This window comes from Scyliorhinus canicula, chromosome 1 (genome assembly GCF_902713615.1).
Source record: "Scyliorhinus canicula chromosome 1, sScyCan1.1, whole genome shotgun sequence".
Classification (NCBI taxonomy): Eukaryota; Metazoa; Chordata; class Chondrichthyes; order Carcharhiniformes; family Scyliorhinidae; genus Scyliorhinus; species Scyliorhinus canicula.
In genome coordinates this window covers 136680730-136702801 of record NC_052146.1, presented here as the reverse complement: position 1 = coordinate 136702801, position 22072 = coordinate 136680730, and the positions used below count along the sequence as shown (strand labels likewise).

The 22072-nt window shown below is 39.6% G+C and overlaps 1 protein-coding gene across 2 annotated transcripts in view; it reads right to left on the bottom strand.

Annotated features, from left to right (window-relative positions):
• Nucleotides 1–9157: 9157 nt before the first annotated feature.
• Nucleotides 9158–22072, bottom strand: part of rragca (Ras-related GTP binding Ca) — a 66988-nt gene continuing 54073 nt past the window's right edge. Inside the window, exons 3-7 of one of the 2 annotated variants that reach the window (XM_038800875.1) lie at nt 19561–19675; nt 14595–14737; nt 12931–13079; nt 12601–12645; nt 9158–12135 (exon numbers count right to left, since the gene is read on the bottom strand). In XM_038800875.1, the coding sequence (XP_038656803.1) occupies nt 11984–12135; nt 12601–12645; nt 12931–13079; nt 14595–14737; nt 19561–19675 (604 nt within the window). In that variant the 3' untranslated portion in view covers nt 9158–11983. The remainder of the gene's footprint in view (nt 12136–12600; nt 12646–12930; nt 13080–14594; nt 14738–19560; nt 19676–22072) is intronic. The other variant, XM_038800883.1, reaches the window with a different exon arrangement.

The following is a 22072-nucleotide window of genomic DNA, read 5'->3' as shown; positions in this document are numbered from 1 at the left end:
ATTACTGAGTTGTTAAAATGATTGCTCCGGTCCATTTCAAATCAACTTCCTGGTAGTCCAGTCTTCACAAGTGCCACAATCAAAATGAACAAAAATCTTATTTGTTTGGCCTGAATATCTGACCATAGAATTCCTACAGTGCAGAAGGAAGCTATTTGGCCCATTGAATCTGCACCAACCCCTGAAACAGCACCCTGCCTAGGCCCACTCCCCCGCTCTATCCCCCATAACCTGCACATCCAAGGGGCAATTTTTTCACAAACATTCAACTGATATTGAACAACAGTTTAGAGAATTGCAATACAAGGTGACATCTTATTTCTCCTAGAAAACCTGGTATGTAACCTTTAGCTTCCTCAGTTTTCTCCTTCTCTTTACCACCTCCTCTCCTGAAGACGGTGCCTGAGCTGGACAGTTCCACACGCAATCATCCTTCAATAATTAATTCATATTCATTGTCCACAATTGATCCCAGTTAATATCAACAACAAACTGTCCAGCCATATAGTTAAAGAGAGAGGAACCTGCTTGTATTCTCATACTGCAGACACATTTTTAATTTATTTTTTCATTCATAGGATTGGTTGTTCCTGGCAAGCCAGATCTTCTATCCGCAATTTCCCTTTGAGATCATGTTGAACTGTTTTCATGAACTGCTGCAGTCCAAATAAGTATACCCACAATGCTGTTAGGTAGCCTTCCAGGATTTTGACATAGCAAGAGTGAAAAATCAACAATATATTTCCAACAGTGTGGTGGATTTCGAAGCATCGGTTACCCTGGTCCGTCTGGGTGGTAGGGATTGGAAAAGTACTTTCAAAGTAGCCGTGGCAAGTTGCTAGTGCTGCCTCCTGCAGACACTGCACTAGGGGTGGAGTGAGTGAATGTTTAAGGTGATGGATGGTGTGTTTGGTGTGTTCATCAAGCAGACGTTGTGCTGGAAGTTGTCAAACTAAGTATAGGCAGGCAAGTGATGAATATGTTTGCAGCTCCTGACTTGTGTCTTGTAGATGGTGGGAAGGCTATGGGGAATAAGATAAAACACACACCGGAGAATACCAATGGCTATTATGACCACAGTAATTATGTGGATGTTCCAGGTAGTTTTCTGGATACACACATACTTCAGGCAGGGACCCCTGTAGCAATGGCAGAATGGTCTCCCCCATTGAAAGATGCTTCTGAAACCTGCTCCTGAGATCAGATGACTCAACAGGAAGTAGGAATCCAACTGGGATATTCCTTTGCCTTTGTTACTCATGGTCTTAAAAATCTCCAAAAACAAAGAACAGTGGAGGATGCAATCCCTCAAATACCAGCACTTGGTTCAGATGAAGAGTGCCTCAGGGTGGCAGTCTGGAGGCTGGGGGGGGTGGAAAGAGGGAGAAAGAGAACGAGAAAGAGGGTTGCTGAGGGAAGCACTCACTTCAGTTAACCTATTTGTTTTGGACCTGGTGCCCCACTTGCTAGGATCTAATGCTTACATTCACCCCGTTTACATGCATTTTTTTTCAAAACATCTTTTATTTCTATAATGCTTGTGACCATCATCTTAAAGAGATATCAGGATATCCCATCATTCCACTCATACGCTCTCATGGACATCTGTTTATTATTATTTCCATCCCACATCCCCACAAGAACAATCCCTCCTTCGCCCCCCCCCGCCCCGCCCAATCACACAAATATGCTTCTCAATTGCTTATTCGACATTGAAGGATGTAAACACAAAACATAGATTTTCACCACTCTCACGGAATGACTAGCTGTGCGGTTCTGCTCATTTTCTCTGATTTTCTTAAACCAACTTGTAGGTGTCAAACATAATAATTTGGATATTTATTAGCCTGGGAACTGCATTTCTTGACAAAATCAGAGTGTCATTTCTTGCCTTGGCTTTTCATATGCAAAGTGCTAAGGTGACACTCCTACTTTGTCAAGAAATGTTACTGCTAGGCATCTGAACATATTTAAAAAGTGTTAATTTTATTATCAGCAAACGTTGCTGCTGACGGGTAGAGCAGCAAATGAACCCTACCTTTTCAGAATTACTTTGTGACATATTTTGTGCCACCTCAAGACTGCCCACATCACATCAAAGCAATTAAAACAAATGAGCATCATCAATAGAATACAGCTTCTACAAACCTAAGGCGTGCCCAGTCAATGTGGTTTCCAACAGACCAGCTGCAGGAGAGCTGCTTGAACATCAGTTATGGATGCTGCCTTCTAATGTCATGTCACCAGTTTAATGAGTCCTCAGGGTCTTCCTAATACTTTTTGGCATAAATTGTTTTTAAAAAAAAATCTTTTATGAAGTACTGCAATAATAAGCTGAGTAGAGTGCAAAAATCTGTCCAGAAGGTTAGATTTCACTAGTAAACAGCACTGGATGCAAATCATGGAACAATGCTTTGTTAATCAACATATTTCACCTGGTTTTCTTTACTAGCGATATTTCATGTGTGATTCACAGGCCATAATTTTGCTTTCCTATTAAAAAATATATCAGACTCAATCCATTCTCTTCAGCAAAGAACACTGATCTAATACGAACATATTTAATATATCACAATATTTCTAATGCTCTGTATTAATTTCTGATATTGCTTGTGAGAATATTTCATATCCATTAAATTAAATTAAAATTTACACTAAATGCATTCAGAGGAATATTTAAGTTTAGGATTTTGTTGTAATAAATTGATTTTGGACCAAATTACAATAATATTTATTGAAAATCTGAATAGAACTTTCATACGATCAAAAGAATGGCTGCCGAGGTTAAATTAAATAAGTTAACAATCCTTCGCCAATATCTGCCAGTCATTGGCCACCTCAGTCGTAAAAACCTGATCAAGTCTGCCACCTACTGTCACATTCCATTAAGTACAATCAAATTACATTAGTTCTTCTGAGTCACCTACTTAAGTTTGAACCCACTGGCCAATGTTAACAAAACATCAGCACAAATTCAGTACGGAGTAATTCTGAGAACAAATAATGATTTCATTATAGTTGTTTCTGATTGCACCCTATTGTTATTTCTCAAATGTTCGTTTACCCTGATTATGACTTGTGGATCCAATATTTATCAATGAAATGTATTTTAAATTGAACCAGAAGATACCTCTTTAAAAAAAATCCTCAATTCTCAGGTGGGGTAATCTATTTAAATCCTTAGGAATATGCGCACGTGCCACAGAAGGGGGCTTGCAGCATTTTGAAAACTTGTACAAGTAGAATTTTCTGCTTACATTTGTAAATCGAGAAGTGAACAATACACCTCCATCCCACCAAACTTCAGCTAGTAAACAAGTGAATTTGGTATCTTATCAAGGACTAGGAAAAGTATAGATCCTCAGTCTGCAACAAGGGTCTTGAAAGTAAAGATCGAGGAGAAGGTGACTGACAATTTAAAACAAAATTGATACAGTCCCAGAAAGCTATCATAAAGGCAAGAAATTAGATTGAAAGTTCAGCAGTACCGGGCAGCATGGTAGCACAAGTGGCTAGCACTGTGGCTTCACAGCACCAGGGTCCCAGGATCGATTCCTCGCTGGGTCACTGTCTGTGCGGAGTCTGCACGTTTTCCCCATGTCTGTGAGAGTTTCCTCCGGGTGCTCCGGTCTCCTCCCAGTCGAAACACGTGCAGGTTAGATGGATTGGTCATGCTAAATTGCCCTTCGTGCCCAAAAAGGTTCGGAGGGGCTATTGGGTTACGGGGATAGGGTGGAAGTGAGGGCTTAAGTGGGTCAGTGCAGACTCGATGGGCCGAATGGCCTCCTTCTGCGCTATGTTCTATGTACTTGCCATGAGTTATCTGACAAATATTTTCTGAAATATATAAAAATGTAGTTTGCAACAGAGGTGGATTAGACATGACTAGAGAGAATGCAAGTGCTTAAGTCTTGGAATATATTTTACAACTGCATTCCCCCATCCGCAAGCTAAGTTTGAACAGACAACGTGGTGCAATTTTGGAGCTTGTTATAATCCTAGTAATTTATTTCAAATAAAACTCATTACAATTCCAACTCCAGTTCCAACTTTATATTTGAAAGCCCGGCTGTGCCAAGAATGCTCCAATTAAAGCAACTAATGTATTCAAACCAGAAAAATTTCCCATCTCAAATCAGCCTTGATAATAAAAACTATCACTCGAGGCAACAGCCTGATACACCTGCGAATATGAGGAAAGTCAAAGTAACAAGTTTTTAAGGTTCCATTTGAACTGTTATTGAACCAGCAAATGGCTCAGTTATTTTCTTTAGCTAAAGTAGACAGAACTTTTGTACTTGTTCGGTCAAAGAATTGTGCCTGAGCAAAATAAGTGATAGCCATTTGCTGGTTCATTCCTCAGGGCAATGCCAGTCATTCTGCCTGGTTTAAACTTAAAAAAATGTTTGGCAGTTAACTGTCAGTCACCATCAAATAGTGCATTCTATATAGCAACGCCTCTACCAGTCTACTTGCCAACAATCAGTACTCTGCAATATTAAGTTGTTTTCCCTAACATTGGTATTCCTGTGATTATCTTGAGCACAAGATGAAAAACTTTGACAAATAATGTCTCTTTTTCAGCAATACTCAAAAGTTCAGTACCACCAAATGATTATTTGTAAAACACCACATATTATGAATGATGATCTTACTTCAGAACTATGATGAATTGGGAGTGAATTACAGTGCACATTGAATTTAGGCTGGATTCAGCTATGTTCATTCAGTAAACATGGATTAGTCAGCTGATATTTGATCCCGTGCCATCAATTTCAGTGGCGTGAGAGGCTTTGAACAAAGCTGTGGACAAAATGATGGCTCCATTGGTTAAAGCCCAAGAAAGATGTTACAAAGCAAAACAGTATAAAAGCATGGAATGAGACATCAACAAAATAATAGTAATGACAGTTGGCATGCACAATATTGATAGGCAGCCTCTACCTGCACTGTTTTGATATCAAAAAAAACACTGAGCTGAACATGTCCTATGAAGATTTAGCTCGGTGAACTCTGAAAAGTTGTCAGCAACTCCCAAAGATGTTGCCCTCATTGAAGGAAAATGAGCCTTTCAAATGGTATTACAGGAGTTGACTGACAAAGACACTGCAGTCTACAAATAATAGAATTAACTATTTCTCGTTGTTAGAAGCTTCCTATGCTCATAGTATTAAACAGAATGGTAACTACTGTGTATATTCTGCCCCCTGCTGGTGCTGCAAGCCCCAAGCATTTCTCAGGAACAAGGATTAAACTTATTCCATTTTAGTGCATACACCAAAAACAATCTATAAAAGTTATTGCATTTTTTAAAAAAATGCCAGTACATTGTAATGTTCAATCCCAATACAAAAGTTGTTTTTAAGGATTTATTTGGTCAGTTAACAAATGGAAAACGTGCTTCGAATTTGTACAAAAACATGTTTGCTCTCCGCTCACCCCTTACAAACTTTGGGATGGCAAACAGCAGTGTTTCTCGGAGAATTAAAATAAGACACTTACAGATTGAGGAAGAGTCACATTTCCAGATACTTCATTCACCTTTATATGCTTCTATCTTCTAGGTGAGGTAATGCATTTCTGAAAATCTAATGCAGGTAGGGAATATACAGTGAATGGTCGAACACTCAAGAGACAGTCAGGGAGATCTAGGTGTACGGTCATTGAAAGGGGCAACACAGGTGGAGAAGGTAGTCAAGAAGGCATACAGCATGCTTGCCTTCATTGGCCGGGCATGGAGTATACAAATTGGCAAGTCATGTTGCAGCTGTATAGAACTTTAGTTAGGCCACACTTGTAGTGTTCAATTCTGGTCGCCACACTACCAGAAGGATGCAGAGGTTTGAGAGGGTGCAGAAGAGATTTACCAGGATGTTGCCTGGTATGGAGGGCATTAGCTATGAGGAGAGGTTGAATGAACTTGGTTTGTTCTCACTGGAACGAAAGAGGTTGAGGGGCGACCTGATAGAGGTCTACAAAATTATGAGGGGCATGGACCGGGTGGATAGTCAGAGACTTTTTCCCAGGGTAGAGGGGCCAATTATTAGGGGGCATAGGTTTACGGTGCGAGGGGCAAGGTTTGGAGATGTACGAGGCAAGTCTTTTTACGCAGAGGGTACTGGGTGCCTGGAACCCGCTGCTAGAAGAGGTGGTGGAAGCAGGGACGATAGTGACGTTGAAGGGGCATCTTGACAAATACGTGAATAGGATGGGATTAGAGGGATATGGACCCCGTAAGTGTAGATTTTAGTTTAGACGGGCAGCATGGTCGGCACAGGCTTGGAGGGCCGAAGGGCCAGTTCCTGTGCTGTACTTTTCTTTGACGTGCCAGATCATCGACATGAATACCACCATTACATGTGAGAACACCATCCACCAGGTATGCGGTACATATTCGTGTGACTCGGCCAACGTTGTCTACCTCATACGCTGCAGGAAAGGATGTCCCGAAGCGTGGTACATTGGCGAGACCATGCAGACGCTGCGATAACGAACGAACGGACATCGCATGACAATCACCAGGCAGGAATGTTCCCTTCCAGTCGGGGAACACTTCAGCAGTCAAGGGCATTCAGCCTCTGATCTCCAGGTAAGAGTTCTCCAAGGCGGCTTTCAGGACGCACGACAATGCAGAATCGCCGAGCAGAAACTTATAGCCAAGTTCCACACACGAGTGCAGCCTCAACCGGGACCTGGGATTCATGTCGCATTACATTCATCCCCCACCATCTGGCCTGGGCTTGTGAAATCCTACCTGTCCTGGCTTGAGACAATTCACACCTCTTTAACCTGGGGTTACCCCATCTCTGGATCTGTAGAGACTTAATTACCTGCAAATGCTAGCATTCTAAGCATTGTCTGGCATCTTCGAATTTGTCTAGATGTGTTTCGGGAACATACCTCTTCATTCACCTGAGGAAGGAGCAGTGCTCCGAAAGATCTTGTTTGAAACAAACCTGTTGGACTTTAACCTGGCATTGTAAGACTTCTTACCGTGCTCACCCCAGTCTAACGCCGGCATCTCCACATCGTACTTTTCTTTGTTCTTTGTATCGCTTCAAGAAAGAATGGCTTTACTCATTCAGGAATACACCAGTAGAAAATTTGAAGGTTTTACCTTTATGAACATTGAAAGCTATAAACAGATTCATCAACTCCCACATGAATCTCCTGCGAAGTTGATGTAGAAGGTCTAGCCCAATGTACATTGAAATAATTGAGAGATTCCACTCCAATCTGTATTGGTGAGAATGGGAATTAAAGGAGGGGCCACAGAGGGATAAGGGAGGGGGAAAGATAGTAGAGAATAAGAGTTGGGAAATTGGGGATGGATGCAGCAGGAAAGAGAACAAGGAAATATAGTGGAATGGTTTGTGCAGGGCACCGAGTATTGAGTGGGAGCAGCCAAAAAAAGGGCAAATTAGATGTTCGAACGGACTGTGGATAAAGTGAAAAAAATCGATGTTATCATGCAAACGAGAAATGGAATATATGGAGACTGAGAATTTTCATTGTTAAAGGAAATGTGCACTCTAGTTTTACATGGCAAGTTCCAACCACCACCATTCATGTCAGGCTTGAATAGAAACATGCTGCAGGACTGCTCCTTCAGTTCCTCTGAGTCACAAGCTACCCTGAGTTTGATGCTCCTATTTCAACTGAATTTATTGCAGAGGCCTAGACTCATCCAAAATTAGGCCTTAGACCTTATTTGAACAAAACAGTCAAGTCACTGGCACATTGCCACACTGCTGGACATGTCATCCAGCACTAGGGGATCAAATTTGAGCCTTCCCGCATTGTTGGGCAATGTGTGAAAGCAAATAGGGACACTGTCCCCCTACCACTTCAGTCATCTGCAATGGTCCTTTTTATTAAATACACATTCCCACTTGTCACCTACGGTGGTCCTTTTTTTAAACACTCATTTTTCATTTTAAAAAAGCCCTGAAACAGGAAACAGGGCCCTACTGCTACATACTGAAGTTAATTCAAACTTCAGACAGCTGCCAGGGAAATCTAAATGCAGCAAGGAGCACAGCACAAATTAGATTCAGGACCAAACCCAGAAATAGGTAATGTCAAAAAAATGGGTGAAACATTAATTTCTACCCAAGGAAGTCCAGAAACCTTTTGCTGAATATGCCCCACATTAAGTGCGAGGATGTTAAATCAGGCCATGTAAATGGAGTTCAACACCCCATTGTATAAGTACTTCATGCAAACATATTAAGACCGAAGCCAAATGTCCACCCATATTACTTCCATAATTTGCTACACCACCATATAGAGACTGGATAAAATAAAAATTGCCTCAACTAGTTTCAAATTCAAAACAGTACACAAGAGTTCAAAGCACCAAAGGTAGTGTGTGTGTTACTTCTGTTCTGAAATGTTGGTGGCTCACATCATGTTCTTGAGAGTTTGGAATAGATCTTGCATTTCTTCCCTTCTAGATCCAGTATTTCTGTATTCTGAAAGACCACCTTTTGAATTGTACATGTTAATGTTGCAAAAAATGAATAGAGCAAGAATGGAAGAATAATTCCACACACTAATGCTTTTTGAGTGTCGTGAATAATTTGTATTACATGCACCCTGATGTTAAGCGGTCTAATAGCGATTTGTTCTGATAATCACACTAATGCATGCATGTATAATGCCATGTATGCCATTTCCAGTATACATAAAATCCCAAATCCAGAGAACCATTGATATTTATTAAAAAAACATTAGTCCGCAACAAAAATATAATTTGATATTTTGCCACCCAGACAATATCGCTGAAGACAATTTTAAACGGTGATTTGTTTTTAAAAAATGGTAAGTACTCTCTGGTATAAGATGGCTACCAGTGAATGAAGCAATCTAATTGAGGTTTCAATTGGGGAACAAAGAATCAATGCTGCTCTCATCATCCAAGATATGAATAGGATTACTGTCTTGCAATTTCAATTCACCAATAACTATAGTTTGCTATCCTCAACTATCTGATATATTAACCACATGCAGCATGGCTTTAAACAAAATATCTGATTTTAGATCAGCAACAGACTGCCTAGATCGGGGGGGGGGGGGGGGGGGGGGGAGTAGGGGGGGGCAAAGAGAAAGAGAAATAAGGGGAAAAAGGGGAAGAAACATTGCAACACTGCAGATGAAAAATTACAGGTTTATTCCAGCACACATTCTGACATCAGAATGTGCATTTTCTTTTTGTAGACAATACAAGGATTCAGTAGGCTGTTTATATATAGTCTCATTACACAATAATGAATCTGGAAAAAAATAACAGCCATAACAGCAACTTTGCATAACAATCAGCTTGCTGAAAGGGCTAAATGAGTGCATTTCAAAGAAGCTGACAGTACCAAGCAGACTCCGTTTTGGTGTCGGAAGCCAATGCATAAGCAGTTCTTATAAAGTCTTCCCATCTCCAGATCCCTATGTACCTCTGTACATCCCTGTGCACCATTGTACATTAGGGAAGGCATGTGTAAAGCACCAAAGCCTCTGCAAACACCAGAAATTAGACATTAGGTGTGCCACAGCAACTCCGATTAGCCACGCCCTCCAATCATTTCTCCCTCCTCTGCAGGAAAATTACCGTACACATCACATTTAACCAACAATGCATCAAAAAGTTGCAAGGCAAATCAAAAACAGCTTTAGCTCAGCTCACAGATTATTCCATGCTAAGATTCAGTCAACATTTATATTAGATGGATAGGACTATAGCCTCATTTCAAGGTGTATATCAATTGCTAGCCATAATAACAATGACATTTTCCCCATCAACTTTAGAACTTGGTCATTTTATCAAAATGAAACTTTTGTTGAGTATGGGAGCAGTGTCAAGTTTGATTACCAAAAGCCTGCTATGATCTACATTCTGGAATATTTAACAACAATCTACTGTTTCTTTGTGCTTCATCTATTGATAATTGTTGAATATTTTAAATATAATATTCCAGATAAGCAATCACCCAAATTGGGGCAAGACAAGCAAGTACAAGTTTTGTCATACATCTCCCAAAGTTCTGTGGACTTTCTAGTCAATATTTATTCTATTGAAATAATGGTTAGCAGATTTGATCATGTGGATATAATTTAGTTTCACATTTACCAAATCAAAATACACAGATCTAACGTTCACAAAAGTTAGTACACCATCCTCTGAACAGTGCTGTTTTTCCATTGACCACTAGGAATTTTGAATGAAACAAATTATTGGGATGCGCTGGCTTCGGCTAAATGAAACAAACTTCATTCTATAGATCCTTAAATGTTCTTCATTTGAAATTATAGAATAGTTTTCAGCAGATTCAGAATTCCACGAAAAGGACAAAACATCTGAAGCCAGTTACAGATTTATTGATAACCCAAGCTTAAAACAGGTCTGTGAAAGAAAGAAGCTATAAATATAAAGGCATCAAGTTATCAGATCAGGAATATGGAGGGTTTAAGTGAATACTGAAGCAAGTCAACAACATACACTCAAAATCACCGGCACACTCAAAATCACCTGCAGAGTGTGGTGGTATCAGTTCTAATCAAACTGAATGTATACAAGTAAAATATACAGTGGCATTTAAAGATGTACTGATAAGGGAGTGTCAAACACAGTACAAGTAGTAGTAACAATGGGGAGTTTTTGTGCATTAGGATATGCAATATTGTTGTACAAGGCTCTGCCATATAGTATAATCATTTAAACACATGCTGATATTACTACTACCTTCAATGAAATATGTCCCTCTTTCACCTGTATTACTTGATTGGCCAGTTGACTTTTTTTTCATGTGACTGTGCAGTTGCCTTTTATGAAAAGCAAAAACTCAATTCACTTAGTATCATTAATTGATGATGGAAGCCAAGTGGTTATTTATGGTCATTATTGGTAATATTCTGAATAAACTATTATTCAGTCGAGATCAATGGCTTCGCATTCAATTCACTTCATTACTGGCTTGTATTTGAATGTTCTGTACAACTTGTAAACAGAACTAGATCAAAGTTAAATAAGCTTTTGACAACAGTTTCCTGCAGGAATCTGCAATGCAACTGCAGGATGCTGAAAATTACCACACCAAACCACACAGTTGGTTCAGGGCCTCCATTTCCCTTCACTCCATCCTCCATTCATTTTAATCCAAGCTTTTTATATTTTCATTTGTGCATTTTTTGGCATTAGGCTTTTGCAGTGAAGGAATATTTCATTGTTCTGTCTCCACTGAAATTGAAAGGGGACCAAACTGCAATTTGCAATGTACTAAAGGAATGATATTAGTACCAGCACTAGTGCACACATTCTGGACCATCCTAAGCAGTAAGTAATGCTACATAACTGTCAGGACAAAGTTATTCATGCAGACAGTATCCCCATTTGAGGCCCTGCATAAATACTTCACAAAACAATAATTGGTCTTTTGACAAAACAGCAGGTGACCGTAGTTATTTTAACATTGGCAGTAGCAGCATACACTACTACAATCATCTTAACTTTCACCGAGGGTCCACAAACCAAAGCCTTTAGATAGGAACGATTCAAAAAGAAAACTTGTGGTGTGGGGTGGGAGACTGGGGGTCGGTCATGGGCAGACAACACTTGGAACAATAAATCAATTGTTGGCATATTTAGGCCATGAAAAGGATGTTATCTTATTCTATTTGTACATCAGTACAAATCAGATTAAAAGGCTGAACCAATGGAAATATTATTCTGGCATGATTGTGGGTTTGGTACTTTGCAAAGCCACCACTGTACTGACACAGCTAGACCTCCCAGTGTACAGATACAGCTTACAGAATCGCTTAGCGTTAATCCACAAAAGTTCAGTACACAAGTTCTTCTCATCAAGAGAAAGGGCACCACTCTAATCTTTAATGCAAGTCCTGTTGTGCTCTGCTTGCGTTTTGTTTTGTCTACTGCTGTGTCATCAGACTTAGATCACAGGAAGGTTGGCACAGTCATCCTATGGCTGGGCTACACAGCAGCTCTGGGTGTGCCATTGTGAGTCACTGTCTTCATGTTTTGCATATTCACTTGGTGGCTGCTTGGTCTGTGAGCACTCACTCCAACCTCAAATACCTCATGGATGGCCTTACGAAAACAATGGAAATTGTAGTCTATCAAACCTGTAACAGAAAGCAGGGACACTGAGAAACATGTTTCCTGTTTTTCACTTTTATTCATTTTTCATCGCAGCCACACAACTTCCTAATGGAGGTAGGAAAGACCTTTGCCAAAATATAGGCAGCATAGAAATCCCAATTTAAAAAGGGCTGTAAATTAAACTCGGCTTCACTAAAGAAAGAGCTATAAAAGTTGAGTCGTATCCTTCAAGATAGCGGAGCCCTTAAGAAACTCTGAAATGGTAAATGTGAAGAGCACTTCAATGTTCTTTGCTATTGAAATTCTGAAATATTACAACTACATACTTCAAATCCCATACAATATACTCAATGGGGTTATTTAAAATGTCATGCATGGTCTATATCCAAGCCAGGAAACCCATGCATCCAACCAAAGCAAGAGCGCCCGATAGTACTCTGTACTGCAATCGCTTTTCCAAATAATTCTTGTGGTATGGCCATGCTCACCTTTCTGGAATGGGTAAAGGATGGGTTGGTCTTTCAGCACATTTCCTAACATGACAGAATAGTCTCATTAACATGGCGTAGGCCTCAATGTATATACTTTTTTTTTTAGAAAGGAAAAGAGTAAATTATTGGATTGAAAAGGGAAATACCGAAGATAAGCCACAATAAGAGTCAAAATATTGGCCAACTAAATTAAAAATGCTCTATCAGCACCACTGCAATGGATAAACAAAGCAAAAATCAAAGAGGAAAATAATTGCTACAAGTTCCGTAGCAGAGAAAACTTAGCATATTTATTAAACAGCAATTCAGACCCTAGTTTAACATTACCTTTTCTCTCAAAGCTTTCCTCTCTTAGAATGCATACAAGAGCAAGAAACCTAGTCACTTCCTTTAGGTACAGGACTGTTGTGTTATTGAGTTTGATAATTGCCATAGACTCTTTATCATATGCACTCCCAGTGCCATCTTCTTTAAGTCTGCAGAGATAAATTATTATATGTATTACTTTCATAGGTCAATTCTTCCTGCTTTTCTCTAGAATGTAATTTAGCACCAATGACTGTTATAAAAAGAGGAAGGAGAGCCACAGAAAATAAACGGAAGTAAATTTTGGCATATTATGGCTGTGTGTAATTTCAGTCACTAGATGGCAGAATACAGAGTGCTAGAAAATTCCTGTTTAAAATATTGCTTACATTTTTCAAACTAGGATATAGTACATGCTACACCATGAATTAAAAAACTGCCATCACAATATTCGCCGTAGCCTGCAGAAATGCTGAACAAATGCTTTGCCAGTTTCTTTTTTAAAAAACAGAAGCAGAGGAACCTCTTGATAGGTAGAGAAACTGGACAAACTTGGAATCTCTTTAGGGCAGAGACTGTTAAGCAGAGGTGTTTGAATCTAGAAGGCTTTTGAAACAGTAAATGAGAAGCAGCTTTCATTGCAAAAGCATCAGTAATTAATGGAAAAAGATTCAAGACAATTGATAAAAGAAACAGAAGTGACACAAATAAACAATATTTATAGAGCAAATTTCTGTGATTTAGAGTGCACTGCCTGAAGAATGATCAAGTAAACTCAAAAAATTTCAAAGGGAATTTGGAGAAGTGCTTGCAAATAAACCATTTTCTGGGCAATGGGAAACCTCGTTTAAAGAGCCAGCACAATGTGGCAGAACGGCCCACTTGTGTGTATGATTCTAGGATATTAACCTCTGCTCTCCAGATGTGTTGACTGCACCACTCCATTCAGTGGAAACTTCGTTACCCAGAAATGAGCTGCAACACTCACACGGAGTTGGAAAGTGGAAAACTGATGAGTTTATTGCTGAATCTGAAATGCAGCTTCAGTTATCAACATAGACAGTACAGCAGGATTCTTTAATCACCTGAAACACTTAGAATGTGCAGCTCTGAGAAGCACTTTCTGCACTATTCGGGCAGGAAACGAGAGAGTGGCAGAATGGTCAGTAACCAGAGGATACATATTTAAAGGTAATTAGCACAAGAGCCAGTGGGAAGATGAGCAGATTTTGTTTTACAGAGTGAGCCGTTATGTCTGAAAGGTGGTGAAAGCAAATTTAATTACATTCAAAATTAAATTAGATAAATACTTGAAGGGGGAAAAATATGTAGGGCTAGAGGAAAGGACAGGGGAACAGGGTTAATTGGATGGGTTTTTCCAGAGAGGCGACATAGCTATGATGGCTGGATGGCTTCGTTCTGTGCTGTACCATTCTATTATTGGGATTATAGGAAAACATGTCTTCCAAACAAGGATTGCCAGGAGGACCAACTTACTCATTTCCATCCACTGTTTGTGCATACTAGCAATGTGATGGGACAAAAACTACTGAATTCCATCTTTTACTCCTCAATCTGTAAATATTCCTGGTGACATTGAAAACAGGCAAACTAATCTGGATCAGAGTAACAATTATAGGTCTACTAAAAATTGTATATATTTATTAATACATCTAGGTACTTACCCATAAATGCAAGAGACATCAATCACCACATCTATCATATCACAGCACAGTTCATATGACTGCATGTCTACAGGAGAACTGTCCGTGGCAATATAGATTTTACTGACTACATCAAAAAGAAAGGCTTTCTCAATCCCAGAATTCTGCAGGTAAAAAAGGAGCAGTTTAAGCATCTGGGTGATCATGCTTTGATTAAATAAAATCATTGATTGAAGGGTGATTTTCACCAACTCAAAACCTTGATTCTTTCTTTTTGAACTGTTAAAGCAGACAGTAGTACAATTACACGAGAAACTGCTTTGGTTATGATGCAAACAAAGGCAATTGGGATATTGTCTGCTCTGTATTTTGGTTGTTAAGTTTCCCCTGCAGTCATTATTTGGATACCATATGATCTACTCCGCTCAAGTCCAACTCATTTAATTCAAATAATCTAATAATTCAATTCCGACAGTACTAAATTCCCATTTTGCTGTGTTATTGATACTGCTCAGTTCAAATTCTTGGAAAATCTTTTATGATATAACGGTGACAATTACTAGATGACAAAAATTATAATTTTAAACATATTCTAAAGAGCATCATGTGCTGAGTAATGAAAGAAATTCTCGGCTAGGTATGGAAAACGTTTCATAGAATTTGGAAAATGCGCACAGATTTGCAATTTTTTAAGTAACTAACGACCTACATTAAATCCAGTTTCCCCACAAATTTACAATTGAAATCTCAATTGATGCAATTTGCTGTGATAGGAAGGAAGAGGACAGTAGGAAGTAGAAAAATTAATACTTAAAGTGATCAATCACATTTACAAATATTTAAGGTGATCAATTGCGGTTTGAATTTTCCAATAATTTTTCTGTTTCCTAGGTAAGCAGCTGACACATTTCAGGTGTCTAAGTGTGACGGCCAAGCATTAGGTCCCATGCAATTCACCTTAAATCATCTGCCGAGGTTCCATCTGGTTAAGTGGGATAAACAGCTGGCTTGCAATGCAGAGCAATGCCAGCAGCGTGGGTTCAATTCCTGTACCTGCCTCCCTGAACAGGCGCCAGAATGTGGTGACTAGGGGCTTTTCACAGCAACTTAATTGAAGCCTACTTGTGACAGCAATTATTATCTTAGAAAACCTCAATCCCACAAAAACTAAGGAAATGAGCAAGAAATTTAAAAACAAAAACGTAAGTAATTGGATGAGCTCAAAGAATTGTCGACTCAGACTGCCATTTTTAATTTACATTTCATTAGAAGGGATCAAGTTGCAGAATTTCCCTCCTGCTGCAGTTCTGTTCAAGTTCTGAATGAACGGCAGCCCAGCATCTGAAAATGAACTGCAGCAGATTACAATATGAGCTTTGGTGGCTTCACTCCTCAGTAATACTGCACACCTAGTTTGAATTGTTGTGAAGCAGGTTCGGCACGCCACCAAAAAAGGTATACCTATCGGTATTATACCTACTGGTATAATTGATCAACTTCAGTGAGAAAAGAGAATTTAGACTATTGACTGATCAGACATTGAAATGCCCAGTCAGATTTTTTAATTAGATAAAAAGTACAGGTTGAGCCTGTACTTGGGGCCGAAAGGATCTCTGATTCCAGAATTCTGGAATACCTGTAATATTATATAATGGAGGAGTTCATCCAACGGGGATGTGACTCAAGTCTAAACAGCAAATTCATTTATATTTCATTTACACCATATAGACACATACAGCCTGCAATATTTTAAATTAAATAACGATATGTACATTGAACCAACCGAGCTTCAATTAATTTAGGTGGGGATTGAATTCAGATTTCATGCGAAAGGATGAGAATGCGCTGTGCTGGATGACTTGAAATGTTTCCACTAGCATGATCTGCATAATTAACAATGTTTTTTGTTGAAGCAGTCTCTCTTTGATTTTATAAACTGACATGATTTCTTGTTCCGTTATGAATGCACACTGTTCTAGTCCTTAATAAGTCAGTCACACATTTTCACCATGACATCTATGTGCACTTTTCCCGCTGTGCTAACAATGTCATCTTCGTCTTCACTATTATCATCATTATCATCATGATTATCTTGATTGAGAACCATTTCAGCTATTTCACCATCAGGCATTAAATGAACAACTGTAGCCTCATTCTCAATATTGAGAACTTCTTTGATGTCTATTTCCTCCAGCTTATTGATGGCATCTGAGGGTTTTCCTTTTGCATTTGTACGGTTATGATATTTTCCTCACTTCACACAGAATCCATGAAACTCTCACTTTGTTCATAATCATCATTGAACATAGTTGCAGGCCACATGTTGTGCCAGGCATGCATAAGGGAGTCTTTATCTACGGTGTTCCATGCATCAGCAGCAGCATAGATGGCATCCTTTATGTTAAACTCCTTTTCGAAACCTTTCATACCCACGCCTCTGTTCTTTGCTGCCAGCATGCTGCTCAAGAAAAAGTCTTTATATCTACTCTTCATTGATTGAAGGATAACTTGGTCACATGACTAAATTCATGAAGTCACATTTGGGGGAATGTAGCATGAACATTATTCTTGACGAGAATTTCAGCTGGAGAACGTGCAGAACAATTGTCAAGGAATAACAATCTTGTAGTCGACATCCAGTCCAGTTTCCCTGCAGTGTGAATGAGCTGCTGGTACAAAATGTTTTATGAAACCAATCAGAAAATATGTCCCTTGTGATCCATGCCCTCTTGTTTATGTAATAATGGACTGCTAAGCTATTCACTCATTTAAAATAGCTAGGGCGAATGCTCTTGCCTATCACAGCAAGTTTACACTTGTGTGCCTGCTGCATCAGCACATCCCGGCAGTGTCACGTTTATTTTGTCATGTGTACCGAGGTACAGTGAAAAGTATTTTTCTGCGAGCAGCTCAAACAGATCATTTAGTAAATGAAAAGAAAGTAAAATGAAAAGAAAATACATAATAGGGCAACACAAGGTGCACAATATGAATACACAGACACCGGCATCGGGTGAAGCATACAGGAGTGTAGTATTAATCAGGTCGATCCATAAGAGGGTCATTTAGGAGTCTGGCAGGGAAGAAGCTGTTTTTGAATCTGTTTGTGCGTGTCCTCAGACTTTTGTATCTCCTGCCCGATGGAAGAAGTTGGAAGAGTGAATAAGCCGGGTGGGAGGGGTCTCCGATTATGCTGCCCGCTTTCCCAAGTCAGTGGGAGGTGTAGATAGAGTCAATGGATGGGAGGCAGGTTCGTGAGATGGACTGGGCTGTGTTTCCGACTAAGTTTCTTGCGGTCTTTTTGTCTTTAGCAGTCATAACACCTGTAGGGGCCTTCTGCTGCAGTCAGCGTCTGCCTGGGACAATAATGCCAGTGTGGAATCCATGATATACTGTTTCTTAGCAAGGGACACAAGTTGGAATGGAATCCATAATAAATTGGTTCTTCAGTGAATGACATGAGTCTGTGGAGACAGAATGATGGAAGTAGCCGTAACAAGGATGCACTTTTCTGTGAACTACCATAACCTCCAAGGGCAGGAGGGGAGATAAGTATGCAAAAGGATTAAAGGTGCTAGTTTTTCTATTGGTCCATTTGCTCTGTTTTCTATTGGCTAGAATTACTGTCCTTTCATTGGTCTAAAATGAAAGTTTAACTGTCGTATTAATGGTGTGTGCGACCAATAGTAGGACTAGAATGCATCTGTAAATTCTATTGGTTAATCAAACTATAAATCTTTCTGCTTCACTAGATTAATTTGGAGCAATGCAGTGAACCCCACTGGTTTGCGCTTCGTGTGCACATGTCAATAAAGATTGATCAAAGAGTGCTCCATGTCTGCTTTGAAATACTTCGACACCAGAACAACGATGTCTCATCAGCGTTGTAGATTTGATCTGGCGTTGATTTCCATCATGATGATCTTGGCAAATTGAATTAAATTCTCTGTTGCCTCGTGATCAGCAGAAGCTTTATTTCCACAAATCTAAAATTTTTTACGCTGTGTCGTTTGTTAAGTTTCTGCAACCAGCCTGAATATCCCGTTACTTTCAATTTAAGGTTCATCATGATAGATCTTCGCTTGTTTCACGATAAGCATACCGTTAGGTGGCACATGTCCACTCCGATGCCAACGAATCCGCTCTTTCACGATCAAGGTCTTCATTATGCAATGTTTTTCTATTTCTCATTAGCTCCTGCTCATCACTTTCAGCAAAACTAAGTTTGTCGTTCTGTTTCTTCAGATCATAAGATGGTGGTCATTCAAACACCATACGCCTCTGGAAGACGCCTCACACTCACCAGTCAAGTTTTTGCAATAACTTGATTTTGTGTGTTACAGATAAGCACAAATGTTTCCTTTTTTTCTTTTCAATGTTACCCATAGGGGTATTTACAGGCCTTTGCACATTTTCAACATGATATTCACACCACAAAGCACAGAAAAAACGCAATAATCACCGAGTAAAGCACTATTAATAATTAGTGTCAGAAGGAGACTTACATTAACACTGCAATGAAGTTACTGTGAAAATCCTCTAGTCACCACATTCCAGCGCCTGTTCGGGTACACAGAGGGAGAATTCAGAATGTCCAATTCACATAACATGCACGTCTTTCTGGACTTGTGGGAGGGAACCGGAGCACCCAGAGGAAACCCACACAGACATGGGGAAAACCTGCAGACTCCGCACAGACAGTGACCCAAGCTAATCGCCTGGCTATGCTGACTGCTGAGAACAAACTGCCGTTTTGGTGGCAAAACTGCCCCACCTAGCGCTTACAACCATGTGTGGCACGTTGGGACCTGCTCACCCGGGAACCTTCACAGAGCCTTGTGGAATTTTTCACTCGTGGTGTCACATCGGCATTTGAAAAAAAGTGCGGACTTCAGAGCTTTTTAAATTTTGAATAAGGGATGCCTCAACCTGGAATTATCTTTCATTCCCTATTCTGTATTGGAGTAATTTTAATCCAGGTACTCACCGATATAAAGATGTTAAGTAGATTTTCCAGTGTTGGTAGCTGTGGGATAAGCTTCTGTACTACTTTACTAAATGCTTCAAATATTGAATGATCATAGATGCTGGTTAAGTAAAAGCTGGAAGGGAAGGCATGATAATCAGTAATATTGAAAACATATAACTCTAAAAAGACAAAACTCATTCAACCTGTCTACAAGCGCATCAACAAAATGCAATGCAAACTGACAATTTTTCACATAAATTAGGCCTTGGTTTTAACCCAACTTACATTTGCTCATATTGTATTTCATTTAAAAAACAGCTAGAAATTGAGTCTGCATAATTATTACATGATGAAATTCTTTGTAGTCTGTACAAATTGCTTCACAAAGTGTGTACCATCTGCAAGATGCACCACAGGAACTCACCAAGACTCTTTAGACAGCATGTTCCAAACCCACGACCACTATCATCTAGAAGAACAAGGGCAGCAGCCACATGGGAAAATCATCACTTGGAATTTCCCTTCCAAACCACTCACCATCCTGACTTGGAAATATATAGTTGTTCCTTCACAGTCACTAGGTAAAAATCCTGGAATTCTCTCCCTAACAGCACCGAGGGTGCATCTACACCGCATGGACTGCAGTGATTCAAGAAGGCAGCTCATCACCACCTTCTCAAGGGCAACTAGGAATAAGAAATAAATGCTGGCCTAGTCAGTGATGCAGACACCCTTGAAAGAATAAAATAAAAGGATTATTCTTCGGTTAGCAGTAGCTGGTCCATCGAGGAAAAAGTGCCTCTCCTTTTTGATCAACCTCCCGGAAGCTTTGCAATTCTAAGCCAGTATACTCAGTTCTGAATACAATGATTTACAATTCAAAATGAACTACAGGACTGTAATGTAACAAAGTAAATGTGCTGTGGATGCAGTGTATTCAGGCTCATGATTCGCAGGTTTCTACTCTACACTCTTCACTTGATAAATTAATAGCGTTGCTTTAGTCATGGAGAGATTGTGAAAATGACATGAAGATTCCAACAAGGGAGCTTTGAAAAGAATAAGGAGCACCAGGTACCCTAGCCAAAGGAATTCATGACAAATTTAAAGGAGCAGATCTTCATGCATCATTTTATCCAGAGAAAGGCGGAGGAAATTATATCCTTATACTGCCACAATTAGCGCCATAAACAAATGCACTGGTTAAAGGCACAGGTAGTCACCAGGAACTCATTTTTACCCATTTAGCAAGGTCTCTTTCTTAGTTTGCAGACATGCAAATAGATTAAATTAGAGCAAACTAAGGTTTTATAAAAAATAAAGGACAGAAATTGAGGATGAGCGCGCTGCAAGAACAAACATTTAATGTTTGAAACATAAAATTCTGACAGGGATGGACAGACTGGATGTAGGGATATTGTTTTCCCTGGCTGGGGGATCTAGAACAAGGGGTCACAGTCTCAGGATACAGGGTAGGCCATTTAGGAGTGAGAAGAGGAGAAACGTCTTCAGTCGGAGGGAGATGAAACTGATGGAATTCTCTACCACGGAAAGTTATGGACGCCAAATCACTGAATATATTTATGAGGGAAATTAGACGGATTTCTAGACTCTAGTTGCCAAGGAGTACGGGAGAGTGCAGGAGTATGCTTTGAGATAGACGATTAGCCATAATCCTATTGAATGGCAGAGCAGGCTCGAAAGGTTGAATGGCTTACTCCTGCACCTATTTTCTATGTTTCTATGTTGAATTAAAATTATTTTTTTAGTTTTGTAGTTTCTATTGTGTCACAAACCTGTCTTTTAATAGATGTATTAAAGTATTATGAGCATTTGCTGAATTGTCATAAGCTGAAAATGAATTAACTAGTTATTCTGGAGAGAAGGGTCTTTCCCTCCATGTGCTGGCAGCACAAAACATTGAAATAGGAAATGTAGAAGAACCTGTTCAAAAGACCTTGGCTGCAATTGTCCTAAAGCAGTCAGTCATTGAGGCTATTTAGGAAAAATAATACTTGCACAAAGATAAAACTATGCCTAGTGTTTGCAAATTACTTCCCAAGATTGGTTAATGCTCTGTTAAACAAAATTATAGAGGAAGTATTATGAAACAGGGTGTTCCGTTTACAAATTAAAACTGTTCATTATTCTTGTCATGAGCAATAACTGACATGGAGATGTCAAATGAAGAAACTGTTCAGATTCACAGCATTTGCAACAATTGAAAATTGCTGGAAATATAATCCACATCTGGCACAGCGAGGATTAAAGTGGCATTGGGAAACAGTACCACCCACAGTCCAATCGGAAGAAACACATGACCTGAAGACTCGTGTCAGTTGTGGACTGGTCAGAGGCCTACATAGAAGCAAGCGTATGTCACTGTTTGTGCTATACATCTGACCTTTTTCTGCACAGTTCAGTTTTGTTTGTTATGCTATTATTTTCTGGGAGAGCCAGCTGCTGGCAGCATAGCAAGAGCAACAAGGCATCTGGGATGTCAGTGAATAGTGGGCCCAACATACCGCCT